This window comes from Protomyctophum parallelum (assembly GCF_964188405.1).
Source record: "Protomyctophum parallelum genome assembly, chromosome: 15".
NCBI classification, from domain to species: Eukaryota; Metazoa; Chordata; class Actinopteri; order Myctophiformes; family Myctophidae; genus Protomyctophum; species Protomyctophum parallelum.
In genome coordinates, this window is record NC_139710.1 from 36,583,022 (window position 1) to 36,607,274 (window position 24,253).

At 44.4% G+C, this 24,253-nt stretch overlaps 1 protein-coding gene across 1 annotated transcript in view; it reads right to left on the reverse strand.

The window, feature by feature from the left end:
- Window positions 1–24,253, reverse strand: part of aacs (acetoacetyl-CoA synthetase) — a gene marked incomplete at its 3' end in the record, with an annotated part of 81,114 nt that overhangs the window by 34,269 nt on the left and 22,592 nt on the right. The window contains exons 5-8 of the mRNA XM_083784056.1: window positions 15,386–15,483; window positions 14,398–14,512; window positions 9,689–9,770; window positions 3,759–3,912 (exon numbers count right to left, since the gene is read on the reverse strand). Of these exons, the coding sequence (XP_083640182.1) occupies window positions 3,759–3,912; window positions 9,689–9,770; window positions 14,398–14,512; window positions 15,386–15,483 (449 nt within the window). The remainder of the gene's footprint in view (window positions 1–3,758; window positions 3,913–9,688; window positions 9,771–14,397; window positions 14,513–15,385; window positions 15,484–24,253) is intronic.

Consider the following 24,253-nt stretch of genomic DNA (forward strand, 5'->3'; position numbering starts at 1 on the left):
TAGAAGAAAAACACAAACTATAGGCTTCAGTCTCCATGTTTAGAAGAGAAACACAAACTATAGGCTTCAGTCTCCATGTTTAGAAGAGAAACACAAACTATAGGCTTCAGTCTCCATGTTTAGAAGAGAAACACAAACTATAGGCTTCAGTCTCCATGTTTAGAACAAAAACACTAAGATATTAAAGATGAATACAAACCTAGAATAATATACACTGAACCCATTCTGTACCATAACTAGGTGCTTGTTTTTGATATTTTCCATTGCTTAAAGAACATAATGGGCCCTATCTTGCACTAAGGCACTACATTTGGGGATTTAGCACTGCGTATACGAGGCGTTCCCCGTGGAAAAAAAGTTATACCGTAATAACCGTATACGCCAGCCTAAATCCCTAAAACACCTCCGCTACCCGTTACATTATGCATCAGTGTGGTTTGGTCGTTACAATACAAAAGAAACCAATCGCCGTGCCACATGCCATTACCTTTAAGAGAAGACTGTGCAATCCATTATCCATTACCCATTATGCCCAGTGATACCTTTCCTTACACACTAAGGAAGAACCCATGGAAGAACCTGGCACTGCCTTGGAATACATGTATAGTTGTTTTGTGTGCCCGTGCCAGTTAGCTCCTCTATCTACAGTATCATCTACTCCGCGACCAACACAGTCTCACTCGCAATAAAGCAGGGACTATTTTTTCACCGCGCACAGAGAAGACTTTCATTATGTTATGCTTTAGCTGTTGAAAAATAGCAGATCTACAAGCTCATAGCGCGCCACCGAGTGGCGTGCTGCGTACGAGCTTGTAGGTCTGCTATTTTGAACGGATGACATAGAAACATAGCTTTTCCGGAAAACTGTCAGGATGTAGAAGACATTTTTAGAATCAGTTAAAATGGGTTAAGCCATAACTAAACCTGAAGCATCTTTATTTTAATTAACTTGGTATATACACGTGGATCGTGAATGAATTGTCTCTCTATGAAACGGTATCGAGCGAAAAGCAAAGTTCGGACAGACCTCCGCACTGAACTGCAGGCGAAATAACATCGTAAACGACACCTGTTTCTTCCTTAGCGTCTAGCCTTTCAATAAAACCGACATTTGGTTGACACACGAGTATCATCTCCGTGTTACTCACGTATCCATTAAATATTTGCTGCACAATGGAGTGATGAAACCGAACGGCCAACGGAATCGATGGCACAATGCATGGCACAAATCTAATAACTTCTTTGACTAGACAATATTATATAAACACAATTTACTTCAGGGACATTTTGGATATTTTCTTCTACAGATAGTGTATAGTTAAGTTTCTTATGTGCTCTCGCTAAGACGTGTGTGTGTGTGTGTGTGTGTGTGTGTGTGTGTGTGTGTGTGTGTGACGTGTGTGTGTGTGTGTGTGTGTGTGTGTGTGTGTGTGTGTGTGTGTGTACCTGCGGTTGATGGAAAAGTGACACATCTGTTGACTGTTGGGGGGGGGTCACACTAGGGAAACTCTGGTAACAGATGTGACCTGTGTGTGTGTGTGTGTGTGTGTGTGTGTGTGTGTGTGTGTGTGTGTGTGTGTGTGTGTGCGTACGTACGTGCGTGCGTGCCTGCGTGCGTGCGTGTGCGTGCGTGAGCCTCCCTTGTGAATATGATCACGTCTAACACAAGAGGCGTGCGTCGCTTTTCGGGTAAAAAAATAATAATTTCTGTTTATTTATTTTGTATTTCTTTTTAGGTAAAAGCATTATTTTATGCAGACAGCAGTACTCTTGTATGATGATGAAGCAGGGCATTCATTTATGGAGAGAAAAAATAAATAAATAAGGTCATGCAATGTTTGTGCCCAGCTGCGTTTCGACAGGCAACGTTTTCCATGCATTTTGATGATGCTCTTTAACCCATTTTGGGCGGGATCCCCTTTTGGTGTTAGCATTACGTTATGCTTTAGCTATTTAAAAATAGCAGATCTACAAGCTCATAGCGCGCCACAGAGTGGCTCGCTACGAGCTTGTAGGTCTGCTATTTTTGAAAAATTAAAGAACTTTTTTAGAATCTGATCTCAGGTCAGAATGGGTTAATAATGAAACCGTCAGGATGTAATAGACATTTTTAGAATCTGATCTCAGGTCAGAATGGGTTAATGTCATTCAACGCTGCAATCTCCAGCCAGCTGTGAGCGAGATGGACGTAATACGCAAGTGCTCTCCTGCTGCTTAAATTTTTTCCGCTTCAGGACCATTTTTCCCCAACGCTAATGCGTGTCAGCGGAGCATGAAAACACACCGACCGCTATGTAAATACACGCTCGCCATAAAGAAACCCATGCATGATTATTATGTTAATGGCAGCTCTTTGTTTTGGCCATGATTTCAGTTTCAGTTTGAAGGTGCAGGCTAGCGGAGCGCACGGTAAAATCCTCAGTTCGCGTAACCGAATTGAACCCGCGAGGGAACAGGCAACACGTGTACATTTCCTTAACATCTGAGAGCTAATTAAGTTGTCCTTTTCCTCATTCATTCAACTTCGTACATTTGCGGCACTTGCGGCATTTGCGGCATTTGCGTGCGTGCGTGCGCGCCCTCACCCCAGCAGAGTGGACCATGCATTTGGGGGCTCCCGTGGTACCAGAGGAGTGCATGATGAACAGACTCACCCCAGCAGAGTGGACCATGCATTTGGGGGCTCCCGTGGTACCAGAGGAGTGCATGATGAACAGACTCACCCCAGCAGAGTGGACCATGCATTTGGGGGCTCCCGTGGTACCAGAGGAGTACATGATGAACAGACTCACCCCAGCAGAGTGGACCATGCATTTGGGGGCTCCCGTGGTACCAGAGGAGTGCATGATGAACAGACTCACCCCAGCAGAGTGGACCATGCATTTGGGGGCTCCCGTGGTACCAGAGGAGTGCATGATGAACAGACTCACCCCAGCAGAGTGGACCATGCATTTGGGGGCTCCCGTGGTACCAGAGGAGTGCATGATGAACAGACTCACCCCAGCAGAGTGGACCATGCATTTGGGGGCTCCCGTGGTACCAGAGGAGTGCATGATGAACAGACTCACCCCAGCAGAGTGGACCATGCATTTGGGGGCTCCCGTGGTACCAGAGGAGTGCATGATGAACAGACTCACCCCAGCAGAGTGGACCATGCATTTGGGGGCTCCCGTGGTACCAGAGGAGTGCATGATGAACAGACTCACCCCAGCAGAGTGGACCATGCATTTGGGGGCTCCCGTGGTACCAGAGGAGTGCATGATGAACAGACTCACCCCAGCAGAGTGGACCATGCATTTGGGGGCTCCCGTGGTACCAGAGGAGTGCATGATGAACAGACTCACCCCAGCAGAGTGGACCATGCATTTGGGGGCTCCCGTGGTACCAGAGGAGTGCATGATGAACAGACTCACCCCAGCAGAGTGGACCATGCATTTGGGGGCTCCCGTGGTACCAGAGGAGTGCATGATGAACAGACTCACCCCAGCAGAGTGGACCATGCATTTGGGGGCTCCCGTGGTACCAGAGGAGTGCATGATGAACAGACTCACCCCAGCAGAGTGGACCATGCATTTGGGGGCTCCCGTGGTACCAGAGGAGTGCATGATGAACAGACTCACCCCAGCAGAGTGGACCATGCATTTGGGGGCTCCCGTGGTACCAGAGGAGTGCATGATGAACAGACTCACCCCAGCAGAGTGGACCATGCATTTGGGGGCTCCCGTGGTACCAGAGGAGTGCATGATGAACAGACTCACCCCAGCAGAGTGGACCATGCATTTGGGGGCTCCCGTGGTACCAGAGGAGTACATGATGAACAGAGGGTGGCTGAACGGGAGCTGCTCAAACTCCAGCTGAGGATGCTGGTCCCCATCACGGCGGCCCGACGCCAGGAAGTCTTCTAAATACACACTGAGAGAGAGAGAGAGAGAGACAGAGAGAGAGAGGGGGGGTAACCGTCAGGGTGTATGTTATTCACTCGTCGTCTCTGTGTATCGTTGCTGTGTTTTCACACAAAACATTGGATCTGTGCACTTCTTTCAGCTTGTAGCTCTACTACTTTTCCTACTATTCCCATAGTGTCCACCAGGGGGTGATGAAAGTGTACAAATGTGGCCAAATCTTGGACCCTGCACACTTTCAGAGTTATACAAATGGATCAAAAGATAGATAAATAAATGAAAGGACCAATAGAAAACATTCAGCCACTAGATGACGGTTCACAACGATGACGCGCAAGAATATATTTAGGGTAAAAGAGCTTGTGAGCTTGTAAATATGCTATCTTCACAGAATGTTGATAATGTGGAGCTCTAGGTCGGCCTGGGCCAGATATGGAGATTGTAACGTGGGTTAGTAGAACGGTGCACGTTGGGCAGTTATGTATGTGTCCCTTTTATGCCCATGAAGTTCTGTCAGGCATGCCCAAATATGGAGTCTATGCAGATGTCAGAACATCATTGTGATGTCAGAACAGGCCAGCTCCATATATGGAGTGCCTGGGCATTTGCGCCGGTTCTGGACAACGGTGTATCCCACCCATAGAGTATTAAAAGGATAGAGACTGAACCGGAGCGATGGCCCTTTGGGCAAAACATGACCTGCTCTTGCCCGACGGGCAAGTGACTCCGAGACCTTAGTGTCAACCCCTGTATTAATTCTTTAAGGTCACTAATTTGAGAATAACAGCGGAGCGCAGCTAAAAAGTGGCATAATGTCAGCAGCAGACCCACAAATAATAATAATAATGCAGCTGGTAATTAATTGATTTAATCAATTTGGGCTTGTTCAAAACATAATTAATAATATTAATTCAGTTTGAGTAAAATCCATATGTCTGTCTGTTGTACCTAGTGTCTGTTGTGCCTAGTGTCTGTTGTGCCTAGTGTCTGTTGTCTGTTGTACCTAGTGTCTGTTGTACCTAGTGTCTGTTGTACCTAGTGTCTGTTGTACCTAGTGTCTGTTGTACCTAGTGTCTGTTGTACCTAGTGTCTGTTGTACCTAGTGTCTGTTGTACCTAGTGTCTGTTGTGCCTAGTGTCTGTTGTCTGTTGTACCTAGTGTCTGTTGTCTGTTGTACCTAGTGTCTGTTGTACCTAGTGTCTGTTGTACCTAGTGTCTGTTGTACCTAGTGTCTGTTGTCTGTTGTACCTAGTGTCTGTTGTCTGTTGTACCTAGTGTCTGTTGTACCTAGTGTCTGTTGTACCTAGTGTCTGTTGTCTGTTGTACCTAGTGTCTGTTGTACCTAGTGTCTGTTGTACCTAGTGTCTGTTGTCTGTTGTACCTAGTGTCTGTTGTACCTAGTGTCTGTTGTCTGTTGTACCTAGTGTCTGTTGTACCTAGTGTCTGTTGTGCCTAGTGTCTGTTGTCTGTTGTACCTAGTGTCTGTTGTCTGTTGTACCTAGTGTCTGTTGTCTGTTGTACCTAGTGTCTGTTGTGCCTAGTGTCTGTTGTCTGTTGTACCTAGTGTCTGTTGTCTGTTGTACCTAGTGTCTGTTGTACCTAGTGTCTGTTGTCTGTTGTACCTAGTGTCTGTTGTACCTAGTGTCTGTTGTACCTAGTGTCTGTTGTACCTAGTGTCTGTTGTACCTAGTGTCTGTTGTGCCTAGTGTCTGTTGTCTGTTGTACCTAGTGTCTGTTGTCTGTTGTACCTAGTGTCTGTTGTACCTAGTGTCTGTTGTCTGTTGTACCTAGTGTCTGTTGCCTGTTGTACCTAGTGTCTGTTGTACCTAGTGTCTGTTGTACCTAGTGTCTGTTGTCTGTTGTACCTAGTGTCTGTTGTACCTAGTGTCTGTTGTGCCTAGTGTCTGTTGTACCTAGTGTCTGTTGTACCTAGTGTCTGTTGTCTGTTGTACCTAGTGTCTGTTGTACCTAGTGTCTGTTGTACCTAGTGTCTGTTGTACCTAGTGTCTGTTGTCTGTTGTACCTAGTGTCTGTTGTCTGTTGTACCTAGTGTCTGTTGTACCTAGTGTCTGTTGTCTGTTGTACCTAGTGTCTGTTGTACCTAGTGTCTGTTGTACCTAGTGTCTGTTGTACCTAGTGTCTGTTGTCTGTTGTACCTAGTGTCTGTTGTCTGTTGTACCTAGTGTCTGTTGTACCTAGTGTCTGTTGTCTGTTGTACCTAGTGTCTGTTGTCTGTTGTACCTAGTGTCTGTTGTACCTAGTGTCTGTTGTACCTAGTGTCTGTTGTACCTAGTGTCTGTTGTAACAGTGTCTGTTGTACATAGTGTCTGTTGTACCTAGTGTGTGTTGTACCTAGTGTCTGTTGTACCTAGTGTCTGTTGTACCTAGTGTCTGTTGTACCTAGTGTCTGTTGTACCTAGTGTCTGTTGTACCTAGTGTCTGTTGTACCTAGTGTGTGTTGTACCTAGTGTCTGTTGTACCTAGTGTCTGTTGTACCTAGTGTCTGTTGTACCTAGTGTCTGTTGTCTGTTGTACCTAGTGTCTGTTGTCTGTTGTACCTAGTGTCTGTTGTACCTAGTGTCTGTTGTACCTAGTGTCTGTTGTCTGTTGTGCCTAGTGTCTGTTGTACCTAGTGTCTGTTGTACCTAGTGTCTGTTGTACCTAGTGTCTGTTGTCTGTTGTACCTAGTGTCTGTTGTACCTAGTGTCTGTTGTACCTAGTGTCTGTTGTACCTAGTGTCTGTTGTCTGTTGTACCTAGTGTCTGTTGTACCTAGTGTCTGTTGTACCTAGTGTCTGTTGTACCTAGTGTCTGTTGTACCTAGTGTATGTTGTACCTAGTGTCTGTTGTACCTAGTGTCTGTTGTACCTAGTGTCTGTTGTACCTAGTGTCTGTTGTACCTAGTGTCTGTTGTACCTAGTGTCTGTTGTGCCTAGTGTCTGTTGTACCTAGTGTCTGTTGTACCTAGTGTCTGTTGTGCCTAGTGTCTGTTGTACCTAGTGTCTGTTGTGCCTAGTGTCTGTTGTACCTAGTGTATGTTGTCTGTTGTACCTAGTGTCTGTTGTCTGTTGTACCTAGTGTCTGTTGTCTGTTGTACCTAGTGTCTGTTGTCTGTTGTACCTAGTGTCTGTTGTACCTAGTGTGTGTTGTACCTAGTGTCTGTTGTACCTAGTGTGTGTTGTACCTAGTGTCTGTTGTACCTAGTGTCTGTTGTAGCTAGTGTCTGTTGTACCTAGTGTCTGTTGTACCTAGTGTCTGTTGTACCTAGTGTCTGTTGTACCTAGTGTCTGTTGTAGCTAGTGTCTGTTGTACCTAGTGTCTGTTGTACCTAGTGTCTGTTGTACCTAGTGTCTGTTGTACCTAGTGTGTGTTGTACCTAGTGTCTGTTGTACCTAGTGTCTGTTGTACCTAGTGTGTGTTGTACCTAGTGTCTGTTGTACCTAGTGTCTGTTGTACCTAGTGTCTGTTGTACCTAGTGTCTGTTGTACCTAGTGTGTGTTGTACCTAGTGTCTGTTGTACCTAGTGTCTGTTGTACCTAGTGTCTGTTGTGCCTAGTGTCTGTTGTACCTAGTGTCTGTTGTGCCTAGTGTCTGTTGTACCTAGTGTCTGTTGTGCCTAGTGTCTGTTGTACCTAGTGTCTGTTGTCTGTTGTACCTAGTGTCTGTTGTCTGTTGTACCTAGTGTCTGTTGTACCTAGTGTCTGTTGTCTGTTGTACCTAGTGTCTGTTGTCTGTTGTACCTAGTGTCTGTTGTACCTAGTGTCTGTTGTAGCTAGTGTCTGTTGTACCTAGTGTCTGTTGTACCTAGTGTCTGTTGTACCTAGTGTCTGTTGTACCTAGTGTGTGTTGTACCTAGTGTCTGTTGTACCTAGTGTCTGTTGTACCTAGTGTCTGTTGTACCTAGTGTCTGTTGTACCTAGTGTCTGTTGTACCTAGTGTCTGTTGTGCCTAGTGTCTGTTGTGCCTAGTGTCTGTTGTACCTAGTGTCTGTTGTGCCTAGTGTCTGTTGTACCTAGTGTCTGTTGTCTGTTGTACCTAGTGTCTGTTGTCTGTTGTACCTAGTGTCTGTTGTACCTAGTGTCTGTTGTCTGTTGTACCTAGTGTCTGTTGTCTGTTGTACCTAGTGTCTGTTGTACCTAGTGTGTGTTGTACCTAGTGTCTGTTGTACCTAGTGTCTGTTGTACCTAGTGTCTGTTGTACCTAGTGTCTGTTGTAGCTAGTGTCTGTTGTACCTAGTGTCTGTTGTACCTAGTGTCTGTTGTACCTAGTGTGTGTTGTACCTAGTGTCTGTTGTGCCTAGTGTGTGTTGTACCTAGTGTCTGTTGTCTGTTGTACCTAGTGTCTGTTGTACCTAGTGTCTGTTGTACCTAGTGTCTGTTGTACCTAGTGTGTGTTGTACCTAGTGTCTGTTGTACCTAGTGTGTGTTGTACCTAGTGTCTGTTGTACCTAGTGTCTGTTGTACCTAGTGTCTGTTGTAGCTAGTGTCTGTTGTACCTAGTGTCTGTTGTAACAGTGTCTGTTGTACCTAGTGTCTGTTGTCTGTTGTACCTAGTGTCTGTTGTACCTAGTGTCTGTTGTACCTAGTGTCTGTTGTACCTAGTGTCTGTTGTCTGTTGTACCTAGTGTCTGTTGTACCTAGTGTCTGTTGTACCTAGTGTCTGTTGTACCTAGTGTCTGTTGTCTGTTGTACCTAGTGTCTGTTGTACCTAGTGTCTGTTGTACCTAGTGTCTGTTGTACCTAGTGTCTGTTGTCTGTTGTACCTAGTGTCTGTTGTACCTAGTGTCTGTTGTCTGTTGTACCTAGTGTCTGTTGTACCTAGTGTGTGTTGTACCTAGTGTCTGTTGTACTTAGTGTCTGTTGTCTGTTGTCTGTTGTCTGTTCCATCATGGCCCATAGCACTTACCCTAACCCCTTAGATAGAATTTCTGTTGGCTTAGATAGCATTTGACTTAGACTTATAGCATGTTATGTAGACAGCACTATAATTGTATTGTATATAGTCATAGCACGCCATAGTACATATGTATAGCATAGTAGTGAATATGTATAGTTTATTATGTATAGTGTATGTATAGTTTCATCAAATAGATATTCCACTGTTACCTTCTTAGCTTACGCATGTTTCATGATAAATGCTTTTATGTGATGTATTCCCATGCTTTTGTTCTTGCCTAAATGTAAGTCGCTCTGGATTAAGAGCGTCTGCTAAATGCCTAAATTGTAAATTGTAAATTGTTGTACCTAGTGTCTGTTGTACCTAGTGTCTGTTGTCTGTTGTGCCTAGTGTCTGTTGTACCTAGTGTCTGTTGTACTTAGTGTGTGTTGTACCTAGTGTCTGTTGTACTTAGTGTGTGTTGTACCTAGTGTCTGTTGTACCTAGTGTCTGCTGTACTTAGTGTCTGTTGTACCTAGTGTCTGTTGTACCTAGTGTCTGTTGTCTGTTGTGCCTAGTGTCTGTTGTACCTAGTGTCTGTTGTACCTAGTGTCTGTTGTGCCTAGTCTCTGTTGTGCCTAGTCTCTGTTGTACCTAGTGTCTGTTGTCTGTTGTACCTAGTGTCTGTTGTACCTAGTGTCTGTTGTCTGTTGTACCTAGTGTCTGTTGTCTGTTGTACCTAGTGTCTGTTGTGCCTAGTCTCTGTTGTGCCTAGTCTCTGTTGTACCTAGTGTCTGTTGTCTGTTGTACCTAGTGTCTGTTGTACCTAGTGTCTGTTGTCTGTTGTACCTAGTGTCTGTTGTGCCTAGTGTCTGTTGTGCCTAGTGTCTGTTGTGCCACATCATGCTGTACCTGTTGGGGATCTTGGAGAGGTCTATGTCCTGTTTAGAACGAACGTAGGGAATGATCACCACCTTCTTGAGGTCCGGAAGTCCTGAAGACAAACACACACAGATAGACAGATCCGCACACACACGCGCATGCACATATGCACGCACGCACACACAGACGCACGCACACACACACACACACATCCGGACCAGTTAACACATTGATTGCTAACTTTTGAAATTCTACTCAGGATTGCTTCTGCTAAGCGATTAACATTGGACTTTTTAACTTTTTAGGGGCCCACAGCGAGGGGCCTCTTATAGCACATCGCACATTGCATAAATCAAAAGGAAGCCAAACTAGTCCACTTCTATTTAAAAAAAAATATATGATTCTACCATCTTCCATTCTGGAGATATTGACCTTTTTCTAAAACCTGCTTTTCACTGCACGCTGCTCTTTTGAAAAAACAGCAGAGATATGGAAGGTTGAAGTTGACAGACATTGACAGACAGATATAAAAATGAACACAAATAATATCATATACATACTACACACTGAATGAAAGCCCTGAATGTCTACTTTTAGGAGGAAAACAAATACACATGGTCCCATGTATAGTTTGTCAGTAATTGGCTGTTGAATGCAGCTTGCGCCCACCAGAGAGGATTTCAGAAAATGCATGGACCTGAAGAACCATTATTCACAAAATAAGGCCTATAGCCTATAGTGCAATGTTGCACAACATTGCACTGCTCACTTCACATGGGTGTGATTTTTATTATTATTACAGTAGAAGTATTTTTCTTATGAAAGCAGAGAGTCTTCTGTTTCATACGGTATATAGTATGTACATGTCGCTATAGGCCTTATTTTGTGAATAATGGTTCTTCAGGTCCATGCATTTTCTGAAATCCTCAGAGTATTTTAGACAAGACAAGGAACTGACAACTAAATATTCACAAAATAAGGCCTATACATACTATATACCGTATGAAACAGAAGACTCTCTGCTTTCATAAGAAAAATACTTCTACTGTAATAATAATGAAAATCACACCCCTGTGAAGTGAGCAGTGCAATGTTGCACTGCTCACTTCACAACATTGCACTGCTCACTTCACATGGGTGTGATTTTTATTATTATTACAGTATTAGTTTTTTTCTTATGAAAGCAGAGAGTCTTCTGTTTCATACGGTATATAGTATGTACATGTCGCTATATGCCTTATTTTGTAAATAATAGTTCTATAGGTCCATGCTTTCTCTAATCAGACCAGTGTGTGTCCAGTGGAAACCTCGTATGAATCTGATCTCAGGTCAGAATGGGCTAAAGTTCTCTCTGAAAAAGAGAATTTTATAAATGAAATGGATTCAATAGTCTAGTATTGACAAACAGTATATGGGATATGTGTATTTTATTTGTTTTCCTCCTAAAATTAGACATTTAGGGCTTTCATTCAGTGTGTAGTATGTATATGATAATTTATTTATGTTTATATCTGCCTGTCATGATAACGTCATGATGATGATGATTCTATGCACATATGTGATCATTGTCTCAGTAAACAAAATCAACAGATCGTTTGATAGCATAACAGTGACTTGAGAGGTTGACATGTCTGGACATGAACCACAGGAGCGACTCAACTCGCAGTGGGGGGGGGGGTTCCACGACATGTCTGGACATGAACCACAGGAGCGATAAGCGTAGCCCGGCTGGCTGTGATTTCGACAAAATGACAGACAACACGATGGCTTCCGCAGCTTAGGATTGTATTAGTTATCCATTACAAACGGGTCGATTACGTCCCAGACGCCTTATCACTGCAATTGGCTGGCGAAGGCGCTATGGCGATTATGGTGATCAACTGCCGAGAATCTTTTTTCCGAGAATGAGAGTAGCATTGCAAACTGCAAAACGATCGATCGCAACTCGCAGTGTGGGGGGGGTTCCACGGTGTGATATCTGCTAGCCTAGTATACTGCTTCTTTGTCCAAACATGGCTGACGCGACGGCGAAAAAAAGACAGTTGGTCAGATGTATACTGCTTCTCCTATGGCGGTCCTTCGAGAATACGTCATTCGTTTCGCGTATACCTGTGCGTGAAATGGCGATCGACCGTTGGAGATTATTCTTGGTTTATATACGGGTTTATATTTCCGAGAATGAGGCGGCAGACCGGTGAGTTGTCGTTGGAAAGAATTAGAGAGGGCTGTGTCGAGTGGATCTGTGTGAATGAGTGGGGGGGGGGGGAAGAAACTGTAATGCGATGGAGAGATGCCTCGGGAGAAACCATGTAGAAACAGGAGGGGAAGGGTAATCGAGTGTATTCACAAATTTCACACACACTAGAAAATGGGTAGCTCCATTTTAGATCCCCTGATCTGCGTTGGTCTATGCCGTGTGCAGGACGGCGATGCCGCCTCCCCAGTACGTCGTAATGGATACGGCATGCCTGGAATGTGGTTAGACCAGGCCTCTTTTCAGGAGGTGGGGGGCTTTAAACTCCCGGATCTCACAGCGGATCTTTCTGGAGATGATCAGTGTTACATTATGTGTTGTCCGGGCGTCAGAGAAGTTGATGTACAGTATACAGTAAAAACACCAATAAAACGCTTTAGAGCGTGATGCGCAGACGGCGCTCGAGATTAATAAAACGCTTTAGAGCGTTTTGCGCAATCGATGAGTTAATTAAACTCCTACTGTACATAGCCTCGTTCCCAGCCTTAGTCGTCTGCGAAGAGAAAAGCCTGGTCACAACCTAAGACAGAGAGAAAAGCCTGGTCACAACCTAAGACAGAGAGAAAAGCCTGGTCACAACCTAAGGCAGAGAGAAAAGCCTGGTCACAACCTAAGGCAGAGAGAAAAGCGTGGTCACAACCTAAGACAGAGAGAAAAGCCTGGTCACAACCTAAGGCAGAGAGAAAAGCCTGGTCACAACCTAAGACAGAGAGAAAAGCCTGGTCACAACCTAAGGCAGAGAGAAAAGCCTGGTCACAACCTAAGACAGAGAGAAAAGCCTGGTCACAACCTAAGGCAGAGAGAAAAGCCTGGTCACAACCTAAGGCAGAGAGAAAAGCCTGGTCACAACCTAAGACAGAGAGAAAAGCCTGGTCACAACCTAAGGCAGAGAGAAAAGCCTGGTCACAACCTAAGACAGAGAGAAAAGCCTGGTCACAACCTAAGGCAGAGAGAAAAGCCTGGTCACAACCTAAGACAGAGAGAAAAGCCTGGTCACAACCTAAGGCAGAGAGAAAAGCCTGGTCACAACCGAAAACAGAGAGAAAAGCCTGGTCACAACCTAAGGCAGAGAGAAAAGCCTGGTCACAACCTAAGACAGAGAGAAAAGCCTGGTCACAACCTAAGGCAGAGAGAAAAGCCTGGTCACAACCTAAGGCAGAGAGAAATGCCTGGTCACAACCTAAGGCAGAGAGAAAAGCCTGGTCACAACCTAAGGCAGAGAGAAAAGCCTGTTCACAACCTAAGGCAGAGAGAAAAGCCTGGTCACAACCTAAGGCAGAGAGATAAGCCTGGTCACAACCTAAGGCAGAGAGAAAAGCCTGGTCACAACCTAAGGCAGAGAGAAAAGCCTGGTCACAACCTAAGGCAGAGAGAAAAGCCTGGTCACAACCTAAGGCAGAGACGGTATCGGCGGAAGTTTGGACCGGAACATCCGTCAGATTTATTTCCCCCGGATACGATATTTTTTCGACCAATCACAGCACTTGTTTCATACATGGAGAATGTAAACTGATTTGTAAAGCGTCAACGTAATTTCCTTGAGCGGTACTTCCCGCAAAAGATCCCGCAACTTCTGCCCCCAAAAAATGATTGGCCGACACTCAAATGCACACACACACACACACACACACACAGTGAGAACCAGGGGTTCTCAACCTTTTTGACCGGGGACCCCCGGAAATGCTTTGGCCATGTCTCGATTTGACACATTAATGATTATTAATTAATTTATTAGTCAATTACAAACGCACCCGGGTGCAGTACCCTTCACGGCCACAAGGGGGGGGGGGGGGGGGCAAATATCTCACAACGGGTAAGGACTAGTTATTATAATAGAGAAAATATATCATAAATGAATACTGAAACCAGATATAATCATTAAGGAAAGTTATGCATGTACTAAGTGTACTATGTAAAAGCTTCATTTCCATTTTCCAATTGTTTTTTAATAATTTGGGGACCCCCCCAAAATAATTTGGGTTGAGACCTTTTTTGCCCACGATTTTGCAACCCATTTTTTCACCCAGTGTCAATTATCTATAGTGTAATCCTGGGCGCTACACCTCCTCTGCCAACCTGGGGAGGGCAGTGGACTGACCTCATCCTTCCTTCTATGCATGAGGAGTCAAAGCTGCTTCGGGGGGAGTTTTCCCGGCCGGACGTAGCACGTGGAAGGAACACATTTTTCCGACCAGTTCCTTCCCCCTCCATCAGGCTGGCCAGGGGGAGGCAGTTTAGAGACCAGGATTACTGCATGTTTTTTGTGAGGGTACCTACCCTAGGGGACGCGGGGAGAATATTGCAAACTCCACACAGAAAGGCCCTTTCGCCAACCACGACCTCGGGTATGGGCACTGATGACGTGGAGGAGAGAACACACCCCCAGCGCCCACAGCGTCACCAGCGGGAATCAAACCCAGGACCTTCTAGCTGTGAGGCGACAGCACTACCGACTGTGCCACCGTGTAACGGTCATGTTTCTAACCTTTGACAACGCTGGTCAGCTTCTCCATGTGGTCGTGCGTTTTGCCGTTGTAAACCACCGCCGCCACGGAGAAGATCAACTTGGGCTGGATCTGAGAGAACCTGTCCAAAACGCCCTGAGAGAGAGAGAGAGAGAGAGAGAGAGAGAGAGAGAGAGAGAGAGAGAGAGAGAGAGAGAGAGAGAGAGAGAGAGAGAGAGAGAGACAGAGAGACAGAGAGACAGAGAGAGAGAGACAGAGAGAGAGAGAGAGAGAGAGAGAGAGAGAGAGAGAGAGAGAGAGAGAGAGACGGAGATGGAGAGAGAGAGAGAGAGAGAGCGAGAGAGAGAGAGAGAGAGAGAGAGAGCGAGAGAGAGAGAGAGAGAGAGAGAGAGAGAGAAAAAATTAGCTGAACTTAACCCATTCAATCCTGTGTTATTCCACATAGTACAGTTTGGTTCACATGGGCTATCTTATAATTATCTTATAATATACATGAAAATAGCATACAACCTATACAACCTGGTAGATCTGCTATTTTTGGAGAAAAACTTTAGTATATTTACATTGAGGAATTGATACTTATATATAAGTAAAACATGGCAGTACTTTTTTACATCACTGGTAGGTTTCACTCTCCCCACCTACTGCAGTAAATACAGTTATACAGTCCTGTATACTAATCTAGCTAATAAATCTAGTCTTATGGTGCTCTGTGCCAAATATGTATACATGTGTGTGTCAGTGACATGACAATGTACTGTTAGTTAGTTATGTATTGGTAGCTGTAGTTATCCGGGTCTGCCACATGGGGGCAGTATCACCTCATTAATAGAAAGTCTCTGTTTTATGGAGATGGGTACGGCCACTCGCGCACACACACACACACACACACACACACACACACACACACACACACACACACACACACACACACACACACACACACACACACACACACACACACACACACACACACACACACACACACACACACACGCACACACTTACATTGACTCCAAAATCAACAGAGGTGGAGCTCCAGATGGCTCCGATGCTGGCTGCAGCCAACATGGCCTCCACTGCATGGATCCCATTGGGGAGGTAGCCTGGACACACACACACACACACACACACACACACACAGTGTTGATTTTGACAACTAAAATGATGACGAAAAATGTTCGTCGACTACCTTTTTTCACTGACGAAAACAAAGTAAAAACTAAAGTAAACACTAACTAACCTATGATGACTAAAGCTAAGACTAAATATATTGATATATTTTGCCAACAAATAAAAACTAGACTAAAATGTTAGGGATGGACTAGTTTATGCTTCTAAACCGACACGCAGCAGCAATGACATCATACACTGACGTCTCCTTCTTTCCTCTGTTGCTTAAGAGCTGATGATGTTTGGTGGGGTGTGTGTGTGTGTGTGTGTGTGTGTGTCTCCACCCTAAAACATGATCAAGTATCAGTCACACATCATATACACGACACTATAGCCTATTCACTGCAGAAATACATTTTGGTCCACTAAAATCTTACGATATGAAAAACCTAAATCAAGACTGACACACATCATTAATCCAAAGGGGTAAATTAGGAATGAGGGTCAATAAAGCCCAATCTTGAACCTTGAGGTGTGTCATTCATATTCATACCGGTTTTACACTGATGATAGGTTCTTCATGGTTGTCCTATGATCCTAGAATAGATGACCATTTCTATGCATTTGGTGCATTACCTCATGTTTAGCTTGCTTACTGTAAATCGCTCTGGATTAAGGGCGAATGCTAAATGTATACCGCAAATTGTGTTTGTATGTGGGCGGACGGGCAGACGGACGGACGGACGGACGGAGTCTAAGTAAAAGAGAGAGAGAGAGAGAGAGAGACAGAGAGAGAGCACTGCGTTTATGATCGTAGGACCTTAATCACATGGCTCTGTTAATCTACTAAATGGTTCCCAAGGACACTGCAATGTCTTACAGGACGAGCGAGCGAGCGAGCGAGCGAGCGAAAGAAAGAAAGAAAGAAAGAAAGAAAGAAAGAAAGAAAGAAAGAAAGAAAGAAAGAAAGAAAGAAAGGATTTGAAGAGAGAAGTAGAAGAGAGATAATGAATGAGAAGAGTCCTGGAAGAGAAGAGAGAAGACAATGCCATATACTGTATATAAAGTGTGTAAATAAGATGTAAGCATCTAAGAATTGAGCACATTTTACACTGGACAAATTCCACGCCAATTTATTCTCCATGGTGTCTCCGTCGTCTTTGTATTGAGTTGTGCTCGAAATGTACTGTAATTCTTCAAACTGTTAATAAATATTTCCATCAATCAAAAGAAAGTGTCAATTTTAGCCACATGAACCCTAGCATCGCTGATTGGCCAAAATAGACAAACATCTGACAAGAATAGCAGATCTACAAGCTCACAGCACGTCAAAATGCCACACGTATTGAGCTCAAACATCGGTTATATTCGCTATCGATGTACATTACAACAGAGTACTGTATATATAGGGTGTTAAGTGGTTAATATTTGACTGGATGAATATTATAACACCACAGTGTGAAATAATCTCCATAATAAAGTATTAAAAACACATTTACCCAGTCTGCCGTTATCGTACTGTACTTGTTGTTCCCAGTGTATTCTGTTAATGCTATGTTTGATGTCCTCAAAGTGCTAACAATAGCCTCCCAAAACAAAGTTCAGTTTCTTTTGTTACTTTAAGTAAAAATGTTAAGTACTGTACATACAAATAGTATGTTCTATTCATGTGTCGTTCATTCACTCTCGTTATCTGGTAAATGTGTCTGGAGAAAATGGTCAAAGGAGGGAAACAGACAGACAGACAGACAGACAGACAGACAGACAGACAGACAGACAGACAGACAGACAGACAGACAGACAGACACAACACTTTTGAACGCAACAAATAGTGTAAAAGCGATATGCTTATGGACTGATTGATTGATTGATTGATTGATTGATTGATTGACATTTCAAACTAAAGCACAAGTCAATACAAAAGCTGTCACTTTGTGGATGACACCACGAAAAGCACACAACGTGTTTACATCAGGGTCCACCATTTTCAATTCATACACTTCTATAAAAAGCATGAAATCATCATACTGTATAAAGAAAGTAAAAAAGGGAAAAGGGGGGGGGGGGGGGGTGTTGAACTCCCTCTGGTGTTGTGGGTGTGAACTTTGTTGACATTAAGGAAGTATTACACAGGTACATGGGTATCTTGGCGGTGTATCGAATCTTGAAGACCGGACCCAATGCAAGCCTGCAAGATGCTGTATTCTGTCGTCAACCCTAAGCCATTCCAGCCTATGAAATGGGCAGGGGTGAGGTGGGTTTGGGGAGTGAGGCCAAGTAGTACAGCTTGACCAGTAAGTGGACGACAGGGCAGCCCATGGCAAGTCATTTGGGATCAATATAAATAGGAACATTTGCCTACATTATGTTAGTCAACGCAGTCATCAAAACTCTCATATCGGCAGTTTTTAAAAGAAACCAAATAATTTGAATTCATTCAAATTCTTTAACCTTTAGACTTTCTTTAAAAAAATTCTGAAAAACAGTGGTGCTCAACCTTTTTCATGTCAAGGACCCCCAGAATTATCTCTATTGGGCCACGGACCCCCACATCAAAATATGTAGTTCCAGAGACCCCCCCAGAAGCCAATATTTTAGATAAAAATGTTCACTCTGAAATATATATTAAAAGATTTGCGCCACATTTTCACGACTTTTCAAGAATAGCAGACCTACAAGCTCGAGTGGCGCGCTATATGAGCTTGTAGATCTGCTATTTTTCAATAGCTAAAGTGTAACATAATGCTTAAAACACCAACATGGGTTCCCGCCCCAAAATTGGTTAAGCCCTATTATCGTCTCTGTCGGGTGCAAACCTCACATGTCCAAAACTGTTACTTTTCAGGATTCAAATTCAAAAACCGCAAACGTGGCAGATCTACGAGCTCAGAACCTAGCCGTGCTTAAACAAGCATGATGGAACGCCTAATCAAAACATAAAAGATCAGCTGTGCTAGTGAGTCTCACTGATCTGCTCTCCCAGAGCAGAGCCGGTTGGCTGGCTATACTGTAGAATGTAGACTAGCACATTTAATGGGATATCTTCGGTCATAGAGGCTACATCTGTCATTAAAAAAATAAGATTATTTGTTATCGAATATCTTAGTTAATAATGAAATTGAGTTGACGTGCTGGGTATAACTGGTATACTTGTTGTATAATCGCAATATTACACTCGGTGGATGTGCTTTACTGCCATTAATAATAATAATAATAATAAAACTTTATTTGTATAGCACCTTTCATGACATGAAATGCAGCTCAAAGTGCTTTACAGAACAATGGAGAATAAAAGAAAAGCAAGGCAACGACAAAAAACAAGCAGTAATGCAATACAGTGAGGACATGAATAACAGAAAAAATTAAGAATAAAAAAATAAAAAATAAAAGATCAATTAAAAGCAATGTTGTAGAAGTGGGTCTTGAGCTGAGCTTTAAAAATGTCTACAGAGGCTGCCTGACGAAGGTACAGTGGGAGCTTGTTCCATGCCGACGGCCCGTAGAAGCAAAAAGCTGCTTCCCCGTATTTTTTTGTTGCCATTTTTTTAGGCAAAGCGAGCAGGCCAGCAGTGGAAGACCTTAGGGGGCGGTTTGGGACATATTTAGGCAGGCAGTCATGTAGGTAGGAAGGTGCGAGACCATTGAGAGCTTTATAGACAAGTAAAATAATTTTTAAATCAATCCTAAAAACAACCGGAAGCCAGTGCAGTGATGCCAAAACTGGAGTAATATGTTCTCTCATCTTAGTTCTAGTTAAAACTCTGGCTGCTGCATTTTGGACAAGTTGTAATCTGTCAGTTGTTTTCTTAGGCAGTCCTGAAAAAAGTGCATTGCAGTAATCAAGCCGAGAAAAAACAAAGGCGTGGATTAGCGTTTTTGCATCGTCCAAGGACACACAGGCTCTGATTCGTGCAATGTTTCTAAGGTGAAAAAAGGCAATCTTGGTAGCATGATTAATGTGTGAATTAAAATTCAATTCAGAATCAATAATAACCCCCAGGTTCTTTACTGTACTGTTACTTTTTACAGTCAGGTTGCCAAGTCTGCTTAATATTGATTCTTTCTGTTCACTAGAACCGATTATAAGAACTTCTGTCTTATCCTCATTTAGCTTGGCACTGAGCCAAGCCTTTGAAGCTCCCTGTTGGCACTTCTGCACCTACTGAACTCGTTCCTGCAGCAACGCAGGCGTGCCATTAATGCTAGTAAAGAACACCCTCTTGCTTAAATATACCACCAGCAAGTTGCAACAACAGGGAGCTTCAAAGGCTTGGCTCAGTGAAGCCAAGATAGATTCAGGTCACGTTATAGTAGCTTGGCAGCAAAATGACTTAAGTACGTGTACGTCTGCATAGTGTGTGTGTGTGTGTGTGTGTGTGTGTGTGTGTGTGTGTTGGGGCTTAGCCAGAATCAGTGGGCTGTCTAGTGTCTACCTGCTTGACCCATAGAGTTATATATAAACTAGAGAGCGGACTGCTATTCATTTCAATGGAAGTTGCTCAGAAGAACGCTCTGCTTCCACTTGATTTGGAGTGCTAATGAGCGCAAAGCAAAGCAAAGCTATGTTTACCCAGGGAAGTGGACTAAGCCAAGGACTTGTTTACAGCCACATCCTGCTCATAGAACATTTCATGGTAGGGGTTCAATGCCTTGCTCAAGGCCACTTCAGCGGTGGTAATTTTAACGTGCCGGTCCGGGGATGCGAACTGGCGACCTTCCGGTATCAAGACCGCTCCGCAAACCATTTGGCCACCGCTGCTCCTGCGCTCTGTGTTAAACGCCAGCTCATGCGCGGTTCACTCCTGCTACATGCGCACCTTGCACAGGCAAAAAAAACGGCTTTGACCAGTAGAGTTTGGCGGCTTGGACATTGGCCAGCCTTGGCGTGACCCCACTGAACTACAGAAGCTCTGTTGCAACGCAAAGTGGAGCAGGATTACACGGGGGACGCTCAATACTCTGCTACTCTACTACCATGGAGGCATAACAGCTTCTTAACCCATTCTGACCTGAGATCAGATTCTAAAAATGTCTTCTACATCCTGACAGTTTTCTGAAAAAGCTATGTCAGTCGTTCTTCGATTTTTCAAAAATAGCAGACCTACAAGCTCGTAGCGTGCCACTCGGTGGCGCGCTATGAGCTTGTAGATCTGCTATTTTTCAATAGCTAAAGCATAACATAATGCTAACACCAAAAGGGGTTCCCGCCCAGGATGGGTTTTAAACACTCATTCTTTGAGAGACACACACACAGTTGAAAGCGAGTCATGGGATTCTCACACGTAGTCATCATGCGTGTGTGCGTGTATGCTTGTGTGTGTGTGTGTGTGTGTGTGTGTGTGTTTGGGTGTGTGTGTGTGTGTGTGTGTGTGTGTGTGTGTGTGTCACTGGCACCTAGTCAATGGAGTCAGGTGTAGCGTGTACTCACTATACTATTGCCCGTTGAATCCGTGCGTGCGTGGCGTGCGTGCGTGGCGTGCGTGCGTGGCGTGCACACACAATGACAATAAAAATTAATACTATGGCTAATACAAACAAACAGTAGTGTCCCGTCCACGTTTGCATCTGTTGTGTTGTGTTGATATGGAACATGACTTATACCTCATTTTGTTTAACCCATTTTGGGGCGGGAATCCCTTTTGGTGTATGTCATGCTTTAGCTATTGAAAAATAGCAGACCTACAAGCTCATAGCGCGCCACCGAGTGGCGCGCTATGAGCTTGTAGATCTGCTATTTTTGTAAAATCGAGTGGTGAGTTATGAACAGAACGGACTACTGTATGGTCAGCGTGAAATCACACACGACTTATTATATATTTTCAGGGCAAAAATAAGAATTCATTCATTTAAAAAAAAAAGCATGTGCGTCCACACAACGGTGTGTGTGTGTGTGTGTGTGTGTGTGTGTGTGTGTGTGTGTGTGTGTGTGTGTGCCTCATCAGCTAAGTGCTCACATATAGCCTATAACTCTAGATTGGAGACTGTGACAACACGCGCCCCTCGTCCTGGATAGTCCTTGATCCAGGACGAGGGGCGCACGCGCACACACACACACACACACACACACACACACACACACACACACACACACACACACACACACACACACACACACACACACACACACACACACACACACACACACACACACACACACACACACACAGGCTTCGATGTTCGGGACCCGTGTTATATCACGATCAGTATTAACGGCCCAATCACTCACTCAGAGGGGAGGGCGAACAAACGAGAGAAGAGCAGAGAGAGAGAGAGAGAGAGAGAGAGAGAGAGAGAGAGAGAGAGATTGCATCTCTCTCTCTCTCTCTAATGAGATTCCCACAGGGTTTAACTCATTTAGCTAATGGTTCTCAGTACAACTCCTACTGAACACACACACTCACGCACGTGCACATACACGCACGCACACACACACACACACACACACACACACACACACACACACGCACACACACGCGCACGCACCCATGTTCGTGGTTATTCCTGGACTTCATTTGAACACACGTCCACTCGAAGCACTTAGAATGGATCGATTTTGCAGGACGGTATACTCGTGAAGCGTTGCGTGAACGGAACACACGTTTTGCGGTTTCCTTTTATACGCGTCCGGTGTGGTTATAAAAGTCAGGTTACGTCTATGTGTTTGCGGCGTGGTCAAGGTCAGGGTCATTGTTATGCCTTCAGCGTGGTTAAGGTCAGGGTCATTGTTATGCCTTCAGCGTGGTTAAGGTCAGGGTCATTGTTATGCCTTCAGCGTGGTTAAGGTCAGGGTCATTGTTATGCCTTCAGCGTGGTTAAGGTCAGGGTCATTGTTATGCCTTCAGCGTGGTTAAGGTCAGGGTCATTGTTATGCCTTCAGCGTGGTTAAGGTCAGGGTCATTGTTATGCCTTCAGCGTGGTTAAGGTCAGGGTCATTGTTATGCCTTCAGCGTGGTTAAGGTCAGGGTCATTGTTATGCCTTCAGCGTGGTTAAGGTCAGGGTCATTGTTATGCCTTCAGCGTGGTTAAGGTCAGGGTCATTGTTATGCCTTCAGCGTGGTTAAGGTCAGGGTCATTGTTATGCCTTCAGCGTGGTTAAGGTCAGGCCAAGGATCTGGGGAAGGGGGGGGGGGGGGATTAGAAACTGAGAGTGTGCTCTTCATGCTCATAGGTCCTCATTTCCTCAGCTAAGTTTGAAGCTTCGGAATATAACATAGATGACGTTTGAGAACGTCACATGTCCTGCCATTGGCAATTCACCATTTGTCAGCCTCCTGATTGGTCCCTGACTGACTATCAATTCAATTCAATTCAATTCAATTCAAAGGGCTTTATTGGCATGAGAAAACATACGTTTACATTGCCAAAGCAGAAAGAACAGTACAACAATACAGCAATACAATCAAAACAAAAACTGACTGACTGACTAACCAGCAGGCCTTGTTCTGCCTTGTTTACAGTATGTTGAATTTGCTAAAACAACTAAAAACTAACATGACATGCCCCATGTCACCATGCTGCAACTGTGATGTTCCTTTGTTACATGACATGCCCCATGTCACCATGCTGTACCTGTGATGTTCCTTTTTACTGACGCCGAGTTTAAAATAAGAATCGAGTGCACAGAATCTCAATACGAAGCAACTGAAAAACATTATTGTTATTTCCATGGTAGTGGATGGAGAGAAAGGATTTTTGTCCAACCATGAAACGGCAACCAATGGGTGCGAAGAGGGCAGGAACCACGGGCGGGACTTCACAAAGGGTGAATTCAGTAGATTGTCAGAAACATAGTCAGGGAGAAAGGGGGCATTCGCCAAGGTGTTATACATACATGTATGTTAATACGTGCAGGTGCACGTGCATGTAGCAGGTGTGTGCACCCCACACACACAGATACATTCATGCAGTCCCAATAAAAACTCGATGCGATGTAGGCGCTGACTCACGTTGCCAACAGGCCGACAATAACTGACCAAACCACAGACCGACAATAACTGACCAAACCACAGACCGACAATAACTGACCAAACCACAGACCGACAATAATTGACCAAACCACAGACCGACAATAACTGACCAAACCACAGACCGACAATAACTGACCAAACCACAGACCGACAATAACTGACCAAACCACAGACCGACAATAATTGACCAAACCACAGACCGACAATAACTGACCAAACCACAGACCGACAATAACTGACCAAACCACAGACCGACAATAACTGACCAAACCACAGACCGACAATAACTGACCAAACCACAGACCGACAATAACTGACCAAACCACAGACCGACAATAACTGACCAAACCACAGACCGACAATAACTGACCAAACCACAGACCGACAATAACTGACCAAACCACAGACCGACAATAACTGACCAAACCACAGACCGACAATAACTGACCAAACCACAGACCGACAATAACTGACCAAACCACAGACCGACAATAACTGACCAAACCACAGACCGACAATAACTGACCAAACCACAGACCGACAATAATTGACCAAACCACAGACCGACAATAACTGACCAAACCACAGACCGACAATAACTGACCAAACCACAGACCGACAATAACTGACCAAACCACAGACCGACAATAACTGACCAAACCACAGACCGACAATAACTGACCAAACCACAGACCGACAATAACTGACCAAACCACAGACCGACAATAACTGACCAAACCACAGACCGACAATAACTGACCAAACCACAGACCGACAATAACTGACCAAACCACAG